Source organism: Bubalus bubalis, chromosome 2, assembly GCF_019923935.1.
Source record: "Bubalus bubalis isolate 160015118507 breed Murrah chromosome 2, NDDB_SH_1, whole genome shotgun sequence".
NCBI lineage: Eukaryota > Metazoa > Chordata > Mammalia > Artiodactyla > Bovidae > Bubalus > Bubalus bubalis.
This window is the reverse complement of record NC_059158.1, coordinates 33,167,949-33,183,181: the sequence shown is the minus strand read 5'-3', so window position 1 is coordinate 33,183,181 and position 15,233 is coordinate 33,167,949. Positions and strand designations below refer to the sequence as shown.

Sequence of the window (15,233 nt, the reverse complement as noted above, 5' to 3'; positions counted from 1 at the left end):
TTCATCAGTGTTTTTTTTACTTGACAGTAATGAGAATAGTGTCATCTAATAGGACTTTTAGATTTGTTGATTAGCCAGGTTCATATAAATCTGACCTAAAGGCAAAAGTCAACATCTTCATTAAGATTTGCCAGGAATAGTCAAGTAGAAAGTTTTAAAGCATGTGGAAAATTGCTATTTCAGAATGCTTAAGAGTCAACAAGTCATGGTTAAGTCTTAAATCTGGTCATAAAAAACTAAAGAAAAGTTAGAGATTTTACTTAGGAAATAGAAATAAATATATTCTCTGGGCAAAGATGTAAATGAACAGAAAAAGAACAGTATTGAGAGAGGAAAGAACAGTAGCCAAGTAAGCTTTTTTTAAAAATGTCTTAACTCTCCCACCCCACTACCGCTTTGCTGAAAGTTTATCTCCACCACGTTGGCACTAGTAGGAAATGTCTTTAATACAATTCTTATAAAGATTTGATAATGGAATCCATTTATTAAAAGAATCCAATGAATTTAACACCAACACAATACTTACAGAAATGAAAAATAACAGGCTCTAACTGTATTGTGTTTGCAACATATTTAAGTAAAATTGAAGATAGTTCTAAAAACAGAGTTAAACCTCAAAGTAGGCATATTTTGCCTTTTTTAAAATTGCATAATAAAAAGCAGATGATTTGTATTTTTGTTGCCACAGAGTGATAACCAGGTATACACAGATTTACCCTTACATATTATTATATTTTTGAAGGTCAAACTCTTCTGTTTTATCTGCTATTGAAACCTCAGTTAGGTACTGAAAGTTATAATGTGTGTTCATTTCTGGGAGAATGTGGAATTATTGCAATTTGTATTTGCCTTTAGGAATAGATTTTAAAAAAGGAAAGATGGTGACAAAGCAGGAAGGTCAGGAATCACTCTGTAAGTTTCATATCCAACAGAGCTGGGCTAGGATTAGGATGAAAGAAACTGAGGCCCTGGCCTTGAATAGAAAATTTGAGGGCATTCCAAGAAACCCATTATTCATGATAATATTTTCATGCAGTATTCTTAAAAATCAAATTTAATACCAAAAGATCCACAATAAGCAAAGTAAGAATCAAACTTTAAATAAAGATAGGATGGGGACTACCCTGGAGGTCCAGAGGGTAAGAGTCTGTGCTCCCACTGTAGGGGGCGCAGGTTGAATCCCTGGTTGGGGAACTAAGATCCCACACACCACACAGCATGGCCAAAAAATAAAATAAAACAGGATTGGACCCTGTTTTGCAGGCTCTTCTGTCTCATCCTCCTACTGGCCTTGCTCAGAGAAATTTCCATTTAACTCTTCTGTTTGGACCAAGAAGGATGAATGGTCTAGAATAGCAGGATGAGGGACCAAGAGCAAGGCTTCTAGAAGCAGCTTAAATATTCTCCTTCCTGTATATGTGTACAAAGGTAGGGATCATGGTACCAAGGCCCTTTGTGACCTAGCTGTAAGTAGTTTAGCCAACTTTATTTCCCTACTACGTTACAATATTCCTTTCTAGACAGATAGCCCCTTTAACGTTGCAACAATTTTTTTCCACTTTGACTTAACACTGGATATTCTAAAAATACATCAAAGACCTCTAAATCTGCTCAGAAGCAATAATTAAGTGAATTTGGGAAATAGTATGTTCTAGTTTCTTTTCATGGAGTTTCAAGATGCATATAGCATATTAAAAGCTGGGAGAAAATTGTCAATACCATGTCTATTTATTTTGCTTCATCCAGTGTTTGTTGGTTTATTTTACAGTAGAAAGATAGCATTGCCTAGTCTCTGACTTCAAGTACAATAAGTCAGCATCATCTAATCCGGCTCCCTGGCTTTCTTGGGTTGGTAGCATTTCGCTCTCCACATCTTGCAAGATACCTATCCATCTTCCCTAACGCCAGCATTTTATCAGATGTGGGCATGGGGCAGCTCTGGAATTTTTGTGTGTGATTTTATTTATGTATATCTTTTTCACATTAGTTTTTATCTGAGTGTAGTTGCCTTACAATGTTGTATTAATTTCTGCTGTACAGTAAAGTGAATCAGTCACACATACACATATATTCCCTCTTCCTTGGATTTCCTTCCCATTTAAGTCACCACCGAGCACTGACTGGAGCTCCTGTGCCCTACAGTTGGTCCCCAGTAGTTATCTCTTCCATTCATATAGTGTACATATGCCAGTCCTAATTTCCCAGTCCATCTCATCCCCTACTTATTCCTTCAGTATCCATACTCTTGTTCCCTATGCCAGTGCCTCAATTTCTGCTTTGCAAATAAGTTTATCTATACCATTCTTCTAGATTACACATATATGTGTTCATATAGGATATTTACTTTCTCTTCCTGACTTCACTCTGTGTGACAGGAAGTCTCTAGGTCTATCTGTGTGTGTGCTAAGTTACTTCAGTTATGTCCGATTCTTTGTGACCCTATGGACTATAGTCCACCAGGCTCCTCTGTCCATGGGATTCTCCAGGCAAGAATGCTAGAGTGGGTTGCCAATGCCCTCTTCCAGGGGATCTTCCCTACCTAGGGATCAAACTCGAATCTCTTATGTCTCTTGCATTGGTAGGCAGGTTCTTTACCACTGGTACCACCTGGAAGCCCCCAGGTCCATCTACACCTCTGTAAATGGCACAATTCCATTCCTTTTAATAGCCGAGTAATATTCTGCTATATATATGTGTACCACATTGTGGACTATGGGATTTCATGAGAGACAGCAAGAGGACTCTGGGTAGAAAATATTGACCAATTTAACCTATACTCTCTTTCCATTCCATACCTTCTCTTAAAAATATACATTTTTTTTTTTTTTGCAATCTCTTAAAAATATACACCTTTTTTTTTTTTTTTTTTTTTTTGCTTCTCTGTGCAGCTTGCAGGATCTTAGTTCCCCAACCAGGGATTGAACCTGGCCCTAGCAGTGAAAGAGCCAAATCCTAACCCTCGGATCACCAGGGAATTCCTAATGGCTTCTAAGTGTAAATTTATCATACCTCTTATGTAGAGATAAATTAAATAGATGTAATGTAATGTTGGAAATGCTCATCTTATAATGACCCAAATGGAGTGACCCAAAATGGAAAACCACTGTGAAGAAGTACATTTTGGAGGATAGAAAATGTAACCCCTACTCTATCAGTCTGGAAAAATTGAGGAAAGCAAGACCACAAAGCACTTTTTAAGAAATTCAAATATTCTGTATTTTGCAATAAGCTCTTTTAAATTATGTTCACATAGTAATTTGAACAAGGAAAGTTTACTATAAGGAACTATTGACTATAACAATGGATTGGAGTCACAAGAAATTGGCTAGGAACAAGTCAAGAGAATTCTTAAGACTATAGGAAGAACAGCATCCACCACCCTCAGGACTGAAAGAGCTTAACCAAGAAAGAGCCGCCCCTCCCCACCTCCCCCCAGGCTGAGATACCGATCTCATTGGGAGAGCACAGCCTTGACTCACTGTGGGGCACAGAAGTTGCATTGGTGGAACTTGTTGGAAATCCACCCTCTAGGGTGCTAGGGAAAGCTGTTTCCAAGTAGGTGTCTTGCCAGGGGCATGCCATTACGAAACAAAGGTGGAGGATGCTGGGAGAAAATGCTGGGTGCTGCTGGCAGCTGGCTGTGCACAAGAGGAGCCTGGCCCTGGAGAAACCAACTTTGCTAGGGCAGCTGAGCCCCAGGGAAGTGGGTATCGCAGGAGCTGTGAGCTGAAGAAGCTATACTTGCTGGGTTGTGGCATTCTGCTCTGTTGAGCATGAGAGAAACAGGAAGCAAAACCATTTCCCTCTGAAACGTTTCTCCAATGCCCCCTACTGACAACATGTTGATGCCAGTGGGTAAGAAGAAATATTTAAAGGGCCCAGATCCATTTTCACAGAGCAGGTAAAAAAGTTGTATTTGGACCTGAGAGGCAATACATTGATTATTGGCACCCTCAGGGAAGAAAAATGATCTAGAGAAAAATCGTGACTTATAGGAGTGTGATGAACAGATCTCACCCAACAGCTTCCTTGGTGGCTTAGACCTTAAGGCATCCACCTGCAATGCAGGAGACCTGGGTTCAATCCCTGGGTAGGGAAGATCCCCTGAAGAAGGAAATGGCAACCCACTCCAGCATTCTTGCCATGGAGAATTCCAAGGACAGAGAAGCCTGGCAGGCTACAGTCCACGGGGTCTCAAAGAGTCACACACGACTGAGCAACTAACACACACACACACACACACACACAAGAACAACAACAGGATAATTTAGGTGAATCATGTGAAATGAAACAAAAGAAAAGAATCATCGAGTATTGATTATGGCTAGATGGGAAAAAGAAAGTGCTTTTTCTGAGAAAAGTCTAGTTCAGGAAATCCTGGGGGAAAACACTGGAGAAAGAGTTTCTGGGTATGAAATAAAGAGGAAAAAAATAATTAGGATGGTGACCCAGAACTGGCATCCCCTAGGACTGCAGCTAAGAGAACCAAGTTGGATTATTTCTATTCTGTTCTTTTTTCCTCTTCTATTTTTCTTGACTCTCTTATTGGGAATTCAAATTTCTCAGACTGTGCAAAGGCTCATTTTGTACTTCTTTATACGGACTAAGACTGTTTCGATTTATATTTCTTACCCTGATGGAAAGTTGGAGAGAGGGGACAAATAGTTTAGGCTACCATCCCAAAATCTAGAGTGAAACTTCAGAATTGTAGGCAGTGGATTAGAGTTGGATAGCAACATGCCTTGGTGTCCAGAAGGTAAAATGCAAGCACATCAATAAAGAAATAGATTACTATGGGAAACCTTCTTTTACGGTGTTTTTAGGTGCTTCATCACAGAGTTTTATAAGGTTTTACATATAATTTTCCACTACTTCTTGGAGATCACTGCCACTGACACAGCACAATTGCCAACATCAAATACTAAAGGGCTGATTTAAGAAAATAAGTTTGATTTCTCTGACTTCTAGGTAATAAATGAGATTCTTCTTACAAATTATGTTGTCACCTCAGGTAGAGAGGGTGTCATTTAGGAAGCTGATCTTTTTGTCAAACATAACATGTACCGACCGCTCTAGTCCGTGTCGCTCCTGGCATACAATTAGGCAGGTGCTCCATAAATGTGGAAGATCACATGGCAAGCATAAGCCTTTTTATGACAATGCTGCACTCTCTTATAAATGCCTGAAAATGGCCCATGGGAATGCTAACTGGAGCAACAAGGAAAAGTTTACGATGCTAAGCCCCCCAACTACAAAACACTTCATCTCTTGTTACAGCCATGCAAATTTTTATAGGTTCATTGACAAAGGGAAAAACTGAGTGAGTTTACAACAAATCAGACAGTATTGAACTGTATAAAACTTAAAATTTAAAAAGTCAGAAAGCTTTGGGATCCGTAAGTTATGAAGCTAACTGTCTTAAAAATATAAACGTGCTGTGCTTAGTCGCGTCTGACTCTTTGCTACCCCATGGACTGTAGCCCACCAGGCTCCTCTGGTGGAGGGATTCTCAGGCAAGAATACTGGAGTGGGTTGCCATGCCCTCCTCCAGGGGACCTTCCCAACCCAGGGATTGAACCCAGGCCTCTGGCATTGCAGACTGATTCTTTATCATTTGAGCCATCAGGGAAACCCAAGAATACTGGCGTGGGTAGCCTATCCCTTCTCCAGGGGAACTTCCCAACTCAGGAATTGAACCAGGGTTTCCTGCATTTCAGGCCCTGTGAAAATTCTAGTATACCAGAAAATTCTTGGTAAGCTCATTTATGTTTCTTGTGTAATCGTCTGTAAAACAGATGGAATAAACCTATGCAAGCCTTATGTATTTTTTTCATGTTCAGATGACATGTAAATTTCTTTACCCCTTGCTCATCTATGCAGTTAATGTACTCCCACTATGAAGGACAGTTGAAGATGCTGACATATAGAGGTGTGCTAGACGAGGGTGCTTAAACAGCTAGGGAAAAATTATTAACTCCTCATTCTCTGTTTTGGCACATCCAAAATGATTAAGTGAAAAATATTAGTCTAACTAACAATTTATACAGAAAAGAGTAAGCTACTCTAAAAAGTAGCTTACTCCTTTCTGCTGCTGTATCCGTCTCAGGGCAGGGATTGGCAAACTTTCTCTGTAAAAACAAAACAAAACAGATATTAAATATTTTAGGCTTTGCAGGCCACGTAGTCCTTTCCATAACTACACAATTGTATGAATAGAGCTGTGGACACTGAAATTTGAATTTATATCAGATTCATATGTCACGAGTATTTCAGATTCATATGTCACGAGTATTATTCTTCTCCAAATTGTTTTCTATCTGAAAATTCAAAAACCGTCCTTCACTTGTGGATTATACAAAAATAGGTATTAGGCCAGATTTGGCCTATGGACTGTAATGTGACAATTCCTGGCCTAGTGGCAATGCTACTTCTACAAGAGCTGAGTGAATTTCATTCTCACAGTCCAAAGGAAAACTCTAAAGATGGTTCTGTGTATAAGGTTTTCCCATCCAACCGTTCAAAACTTTAGCGATCATCAATATGTCATGATTTTTCACTGCATGTCTGAAAGGTTGTCCCACTTCATCAGCTGACCCCCTGAAAACTATTTTATGATTTTACAGTGACTTTTTCACTTTTTATCAAGAAAAAGCATATATAAAATGATTTAGCAATTAGAAGAGAAAACCTGAATGAAAGAAGCACAGCTTCTGGTCTTGGTTTTGAGAACTCAGTTATTTGACTAGATAAGTAACTTGACTGTTTCACATCTCATTTTCTTTGTCTGGAAAGTCAGGATTTCCAGGTGTTGTTACTAAGCAGTTATATTAAATGTTAAAGGAGATGGAGGGGAAAATTATGCCTGTATTTTCTGGAATAGCTACATGTTCAGAAAAATGTGTGTGTGTGTTTTAAATGCCATAACGTACAACAGAAGAGAGGCATATTTCTGGAGAGGAATCTAGTGGGTGATTTCTTCTGAACATTTTGAGGTAGAAAAAAAAAATTAAGCCCAAGAGTGAGCTCATGCAAAGTATAGCATAAAATACACACATGTAAAATTTCACAGTTTCCCTCTGTGCCTACTATTACCAGGAGAGGTTCAGTTTAGGGGTCTGTAAAAATGTTTTCTTCCTTTAAGAATAACTCTCTGAGCCAAGACATCATCAGTTCCAGGCTCAGTCAGCTCCAGTTGAAAGTGTGAATGTTCAGCAAGAGGATATTTTTGAAACGAGACTGAAAATCCGCTGTGCCAGATACCTGAAACGTTGTTAGGGTATTCAGTGGAAAATTTCATTTCCACATTATAAATAACTGTAGGATATTTTAAGGGATCCAAGACTAGTAACTTCCAAGAGTTGCTTATATTAGCTCCACTGAAATGTGAAAAGAAGGGAGGATGTCCAAGGACAGGCTATAAAGCTGAATTACGGATATGATTAATTAAAATAAATAATTCAACATTGATTAAATCACCCTTAAAATCCCCAGTCAAAGCACCCAAACACTGAGGCCTGCATATTTTGCTATCCACTAAGTAAAACAAAACAGCAATGAAGAAAGATGAAAAGCCCCCAAAATGATTACTTAAGTTCAACTGCCCTAGAAGTTCTTATTCAAAAAAGAACCCGTCTGGTAGCCCATATTCGAAATACTGACTGTTACTTAGCGTCACCACATTTTCTGGTAGTCACTGGTTCTGCGAATTTCCAGGGAGAAGGACAACCCCAGAGAAGGCAGCATAACACCGACTGTGGTATTAATAGTTACTGAAATTTTATCTCCCTTGACCACAGAAATAATCAGCTTCCGGTAACTTTTCTCTTCCTTTGCAGCCCCTACACATTAAAAAAAGGCAACAAACCAAATCAGAGATCTTTGATAGACTGAGGTACAACGTGCCCGAAATAAAACTGTCCTGCTGAAAGGCAAAAAAAAGAAAGAAAAAAAGCCTTGTGTATGAGTTGTGTATGTGTCTTTCTGTATCGGCATGGAGATGTGTGAGCGTGTGTGCCCTAGTGCATGTGACTAAGTGGAGGCAGCGGTGGGGGGAATAAGGTAGAAAATTAATGCAAGCAGTCTGGTCTCTCTTCTGTCTTTTTGAAGGGTAAGCCTGGCTTCCCTTTGCTGGTCCGCTGCGTGCTGGGGAAGACCCGACCCTCGTGCGCAGGCGGCGCGGCGGTGCCCAGGGTTAGAGCTCTCCCCTGTGACCGAAAAGATAATTAAAAATCGCACGCGCCGGAGACAGCACCGTTCCTCGCTGCGCATCAAGTCCATAGTGATAAGTGGGTTCTCTCATCCCGCTGGCGCCCGGGCTCGGAGCCAGTAGTTTGGGGTCGAGGAGTAGGTTGGTCAGGGGGGTGTCCTAGCAGGTAATGCAGAATGAGTTACGCAGGGGCGCGGCGGCTAGGCTCGGGGTTTGGGGAGGAGAGGCGGGAACGCGGAGAGAAAATTGGGGAAGGAGAAGTCGGACGAGGGAGGCGTGGAGTTGTCGATGGGGAAAGGGAAGGTAAAAATAAGCCCCAAAGAGGAAAGACGGAGCAGTGTCCCTTGAACCCCATCCTTACCCCCGTGAGGGAGCTCGCCTAGCCCAGCCATCCCCGACCCCGCCTCCGCTCCCACGGTTGGAAGGCCCTTAGTCGAAGGAGCATCTTTTTAGAGGACATCTCCTCAGTGGTCCCCAAGCAGGCAACTACAGCCCTTGATGTTCATCTTGCTCTTGAAATAGGCTCCAGAGTCCTGGACAGGCACCGGGTCCCCTCTGCCGCGGCCCCCACGCTCTCTCTTCAAGGCCCTTTCAAAGGCGCAGACCCCCCCCCCCCACCCCGCCCCGAAGCGCCGGCTGGGCGCGTGGAAGCGATGTTTTAAAAACCAGGAGGGAGGGTCGTGGCAGGTAGCTACCAGCGTGAGAAAGGCGTTTGCGCAGAGCAATAAAAACGCCGATTAATGGGTATGTGAATTGGTTTAAATAAGATGGAGGGGGGTGAGGATGAGTGATGACTCAACTATCTTCCTGAATACTCCGAAGAGGAGGCACTGTAACTTTTCATTTCTTTTACAACGTCGCTTATTACTGTGTAGTGTCAGTTACCCTGTTAGGCATCTTTGAAACGTTGGCAACGGATGATTCTTACAGACACGTTTTCAAGCTTTGCGAGGTTTAAAGGAGATTGACAGCCAGGAACTTAGAAGTACAGTTCGAGGAGGGGAAACAGCCCGGTGCCCCCTTCTTAGGGGTGCAATAGCCTCAAGCGGATTTCCCGGCTTCTGCGGGCGCTGCACATTGTTTTATTTGTTTTGAAGGCTCAGAGTTTGAGGCTGGTCGGAGACACCCACGTGCTTCTGACTCTCATCAGCGTAATGATCGCCTTAGCCAGAGTCGTGTCTATATAAACCACAAAAACCTAATCATTAGAAATCCCAGCCTCCAAAAACCACATTTTAGGTAAAACTGCTGCTTTTTTTCTGCGCTCCTTCATCCTCTCGACCACAACTTTTTGGGGGATCCAAAGTCGCTTTTTAAACCCACATTGGGAAATAAATACATAAATAAATAGCAATTGAAACATTTTGAATATTTTATTTTGTACTTTTAATTTTTTTCCCCCGGGAGTGGTGGGGGAGAAATTAAGACCTTAGACCTAGTTTTAGATGCAGAATAGACAATAAAAGTTTGAAATTCATGGAAAACTGCTAGGGTTTTCCCCCAGCGAGGGTTTTTGCAACTTATTTTAATCATCAAGCTGACAGTTTTCCAGTGCTTAAAAAAAACTCATCCTTGTTCTCTAGGAACGACTAGTTTGAATATAGAAGAAAAAAGTGTCCAACACCCACTTGAGTTTCTAAAACTATTTTGACAAGTGTCCCCTCCATCCCAATTTTTTGTGTCACTTAAGTGAAAAAAAAGAAAAAGAAACACACCCAAACCCTGCAAAATCTTTTTTTTCCCTCGGGAGCCGCTCCGGCAGAGGTGGGGGGGGGGGTAGGGTGGGGGAAGGGTGAAGAGTGCTGAGAAGTCAGCACAGACGCTCAAGAATTTTCCTTCCTCCTCTCCTGAAGTTAAAACGAAAAATAACGACAGTCAGATCAGCCAGCGGCTCTCTGGCATCTCAGCTTCAATCTCCCTGGACCAAGAAGGGGGTTCCTTGTCCTGGGAGGAGAGGGCGAGAAGCAAGAAGACGCGACCCGGCGAGATCCCGCTAGCCCGGGGCCGCCTCTCTCGGCTTCCGAAGCTGCGCGCGGCGTCCCGGGGGCTCCTTCTCGTGGCCGGCGGGCGGCGGCAGCGGCTGCGATTCGTAGCCTCGAGATCCGTTGCCCCGAGATCCGCTGCCCGCGACTTACCTCCTGGCACCTCGAAGGGCGAGGGTCAGGGGAGCTTTGCAAATAGCAGGAGGGAGTGGATGCGAGGAGGTGGCGGTGAGAGGGCGAGAAGAGGAGAAGGGAAAGGAAAGAGCCGGACCGGGAAGCCGGGCTGGCAGCCGCCGCGGGAGGAATCTGAGTGCGCAGCCGGCGCGGGGGGAGCGACGGCCGCCGCGGAGGAGGCGGCGGCGGCAGCGGCGCGGGCGGGCGGGCGGCGGCGCGGACGCCTGCAGCCGGGTAGCTGCGCGCGGCGCGGAGCGGCGGTGGCGGGCAGCGCGCGGCGATACTGGCCTCGGGGCTGGACTGCTGAACCCACTGGGCTCCACCGCTGGACTCGAACTGGGAGGGGGCGCCAGCGCACCCAGGACGCGGTTCCCCAGGGGGCCCCACTCCAAGTTGCTGCAGACTGAAGCCTCCCGCCTGCCCGGGCCAGACACGTCCCGGTGCCCGTTCGCAGCTGCCACCCCGGGTGTTCCAAAGGCTCCATCAAGATCTGCGCCTCTCGGGTCTCCCCAACCGCCAAGCCGATTGCTCCGCAACGCCGCCGCTGGCTCCCGTCAGACTCCGCCCGGCAGTCGGCTTCATCGAACTTGATTTCTCACCTCCTCAGCCCCATCACCTCCAGCCCCTTTCCCCCCGTCTCGCCTCCACCCCCCCAATTTCCTCCTCCTCGCCCCTCATTTCCACCCTCCTCCCCCTCCCCCGGCCACTTCGCTAACTTGTGGCTGTTGTGATGCGTATTCCCGTAGATCCGAGCACCAGCCGGCGCTTCAGCCCCCCCTCCAGCAGCCTGCAGCCCGGCAAGATGAGCGACGTGAGCCCGGTGGTGGCTGCGCAGCAGCAGCAACAACAGCAGCAGCAACAACAGCAGCAGCAGCAACAGCAGCAGCAACAGCAGGAGGCAGCGGCGGCGGCGGCGGCGGCGGCGGCGGCGGCAGCGGCGGCCGCGGTGCCCCGGTTGCGGCCGCCGCACGACAACCGCACCATGGTGGAGATCATCGCTGACCACCCGGCCGAACTCGTCCGCACCGACAGCCCCAACTTCCTGTGCTCCGTGCTGCCCTCGCACTGGCGCTGCAACAAGACCCTGCCCGTGGCCTTCAAGGTAAGAAACTGCGGCTGCCCCCGGCCCCCCCTCCCCCGCCCCCGGCTCAGCGCCGCCGGACCTGCCCGCAGGCGTCTCCGAGCCCGCGGGGGCCCGGGTCCCGACCCGGGAGGCCTCCAAGGCTCCGACCTGAGGGACCCCCGTCTGGCCCTCTTCCTCGCGATCCCCCAGCTGGGCTCGCCGCGTTAGTGGTCCCGCACGGATCCTTCCCTCTCCCACTTGTGCCCGCAGCCACCACCTCCGCCCGTGTCCCCTCTATCCGTTCATCACCCCTCGAGCCTCTCGGCCAAAGTCCCGACCCACTCCTCTGAGCCGATCTCCCCTCCCACAGGAATCCCCCGGTGCCCACTCTCGGAGCCGCCGCCGGGATGAACTCCACCCCGCCCCCCACTCCACCCGGGCGAGAATCCGCGGCGTTCTCCCCTGAGACTCCCGCGCCCCGGTCCCCGGCATCCCGGCCCAGCCCGTACTGCGGGCCGCCGCGCCGCCCCTTCTCGGGATTCCCCGGGCTCCTACCCTCTCCTCCCCTCTCACCCAAACGCCCTCCGCCCGTCTCGGCGCCCCCTTCTCTGACCGGCTTGTGCCTTGGCTGTCCCGGCCTCTCCCGGGCTCGGGGGCCAGTGTTCGTGGGGTGCCGGCGCCGGGCGTTCGCGCCCGGGGCGGGGCGCCGGGTGCCGGTTGCTGGCGGCGGCGCGTGGGCCGCATTACCGGTGTCGGAGAGGGTCCGGGCAAATTTAGGGACTTGGGGAGCAAGTGATGGGAAGGCGGGACGGGGGCGTCCTCAGCCCGCAGACCCGCGCCGATTCCCGCTACGGAGGAAGGCGGGGCCGCCGGGGTCGCCGCGCGCCCGGAGGCGGGGGAGCCCTGGAGTCCCGGGAGCCAGACCCTCGAATGCGAGGCGGCGCGGGACAGTGGAGGGGGCGGGGGCTCGCCGCGCCGCGAGGCTGAAGGGAAACCTGCGAAATGCCTTCGGTTCGTCCGCCTTGAAAACTGAGGTGACACTGTGAGATTTGCCTTATTCTTTCTTTTAAGGACTCAGACCCCAAAGGTCCCTCCCGCTTCTGAAAGGTCGTGGGAGGCTCGGGTCAGCGACCTGGGCGCCGAGGCAGTGACCACCCCCCTAGGCTGGAGAGCAACCCCCGCGCGTCCCTCAGCGGCCTCCTCGGTCCGCCTGGCCCGTTAGTTTGAGGGCGGATGTCAACAGCCGGAGTCGCGGGCAGCAGCTCGGCAGGTTGAGGGTTTGAGGGTCCGGAGTCTCTGTGATGCAGTTGCGCTCCCCCAGCCCCCGGCAGCCCTTGCCCCCTCTCAGAGCGCCCCGGGTTGCTGGAGAGACAGGGTACCCAGGCCCTTCCTCCTCGAGGGATTAGGCGCTTGGGATGGAGGGGGCGGTGAGCCAGACGCGGAGGAGAGGGCTCGCAGAAAGATGCTTCCGGTCCAGTCTAGCCTCTGAACCCGCGAAGGTGGACCTGGGTCCCATGGGTTCTGGGATTGTGGAGAGCAGGGTAAACCAGGTCTTGGGGTTGGGTGGAGGGGGGAGGGAGGAATCCCGCCAGTTCCTCCCTTGTGGACCCTGGGGCCAGACTCCCACGGGCCACTGGCAGTTCCCTGTTGTTGACCACCCCCCTGCGCCACGCACCAATTCAGATTCCGTGTGTGGGTGGGGTGGGAGGAAAGAGGAGTCCAGGTCAATTAGAGCTGGTTATCTCGCTAGGTCTTCTATCACAGCAGGAATCAGAATGAATTATTATGGAAAGGGGATGTTGCATTCTGGGGCAAGTTTCATTTTGCAGTTGGCTCAAGAAACGTGTGTGTTTTAACCGTCCCATTTCTCCTTTTATAAACCACCCATTTTGTAGGTTAAGCGTTCCTTTCTTGAAATACGGAAAGCTCAGAAAATAGGTGAATCGTAGAAATGTGGATTGTCACGTGAGAGATATCTTTTACAATTCATCGTCCAAGGGTCCAGAATTTTCTAATTAGGCTTATGTGAGAGTGGAAATTTGTTCCCACCTACCTTTCCCTCCTCCCTAAATCCCCTCAAAACACAAACAAAAAGCCCTGGATGAAAACAGCAAATAATAAAAATAAATAGATATCATATATGTAAAATGCCAGAAGTCAGGATATGAAAAAATTAAGGCTCTAGATGTTTGATATTCTGCATTCCGTTAGTTTTGCTAAAAATGGTTTTAAGGTATAAATGTCTTGAACTATACTCTTGCATTTATGGTGCTGACTTGATTCTGAGCATTAATACTTTGACTAGAAAGGCTCTTTTTGGCACAAAGATAGAATGCAATTTAGTTTGAGCTGTCCTCAGATGTTTTGGCCATCTTTAGGTTTTCTCATTACCACCCTTTAAAAATTATTTTGAAAATAAATTGCTTTCTCTGTTATTCATCATACTTATTTTTAATTATAGAGTAATTTTACTTTTAACCAGTAAACAAAACCATAGATAACACATGGCCATATTAAATTGAATGTTTTAATTTGTATTAACTGAAAGATAAATTGAATTAACATACATCTTGACTTTCATGTTTTCCCACCTCTCTAAACTTGTGTTTAACAAAATTCAAATAGTGGCAGACAGCTGACACCCACTCAATATAGAAGTTTTGTCTCTATTGAAAAAAGATGTGTAGATACTCGGAACATCCAGATTTTGACGATATTTTTGTTTGTTTTCATCTGAATGTTAGTAAAATCAACCTCTTTTTACCTTACTTTCGAGATAAAAGCCTGTGAGCGGTAGACTTTCTAGACTCTTGCGACATAATCAAATACATCTGCAAAGAAGAAGTAATATGAAGAAGTCTCAGTTTTAAAAGTGGTGACAGCAATTTGGCTATCATATTCAGAGCTATGTACAAAGTAAATTATAGTGTTGTTGGGTAGATAGCAGACAGGTAAATGTATTTAATATAGAACTTAATTGTTGAGAAGTCTGGTATTCAAATCAATATAATATTTATTGAGCCCATATTTTATGCCTGTGACACTGAGCTCTGCAAAGTAGAAGATCAGAAATGAATTCAGTAGACTGTGTTTTGATATGTTAACTTAAAACAGTGCTTCAAAATGATATTGGTAGTGTATTGCATTAAGACATGTCATGTACTAGCGTTGTTCATCTGATCTTGTTTTGGAATTATACACGAGTACTTAATTCATTTATACGCTGACATGAAAAAGTGCAAAAACAACTTGGATGCTTTAAACTACACCAAGTTGTTTATTAGCGTTATATTTTTAACAAAGTTCTGCAGTTTTGAAATGTTCAGTCCTCCCAGGTGTCAAGGAAATGGAAATAAATATTTTTAACGTTTTTCTCAGGTGTATGTCACTGAAAGCTTAAAATAGTTAAGGCATAACTATTAGAGGATCCCAGGCCCTTTCTGTCTTGGGTAGTTGCAGTGATGAGAAAGCGATATGCAAATTCGTTGCATTAGTTAATGGTCAGGTAGAAACAGTGGGGAGAACCTGTTAGCCCTGTAGCCAGTAGCGCCCTTGTAAGTTAGGAGTCTGTCAGCATTTTCATCCTGAAGCTTGGTGTTCAGGGTTCGTAGCTCAGTTGCTTTAAATAGCTTCAAGCTGAAACACTATGCAGAAATTTTAAGTCCAGATGTGTATTTTAAAGTTAAAAGTAGTGTAAGACTATTGCACTGCTTTAAGTTAGTGAACACTGCTCTGTATATTTACCAGGATCATATGTTTTTCTGGCAGTGTTAAAGAAAGAAAACACATTTTCCGATATATGATCTAT

The 15,233-nt window shown here is 46.2% G+C and overlaps 1 protein-coding gene across 4 annotated transcripts in view; it reads left to right on the top strand.

Moving 5' to 3' along the window:
* RUNX2 (RUNX family transcription factor 2) overlaps nt 1-15,233 on the top strand; it is a 351,373-nt gene that overhangs the window by 83,970 nt on the left and 252,170 nt on the right. For all 4 annotated transcript variants that reach the window (XM_025260982.3, XM_044929390.2, XM_025260984.3 and 1 more), the window contains one exon: nt 11,109-11,464. In XM_025260982.3, the coding sequence (XP_025116767.1) occupies nt 11,109-11,464 (356 nt within the window). The remainder of the gene's footprint in view (nt 1-11,108; nt 11,465-15,233) is intronic.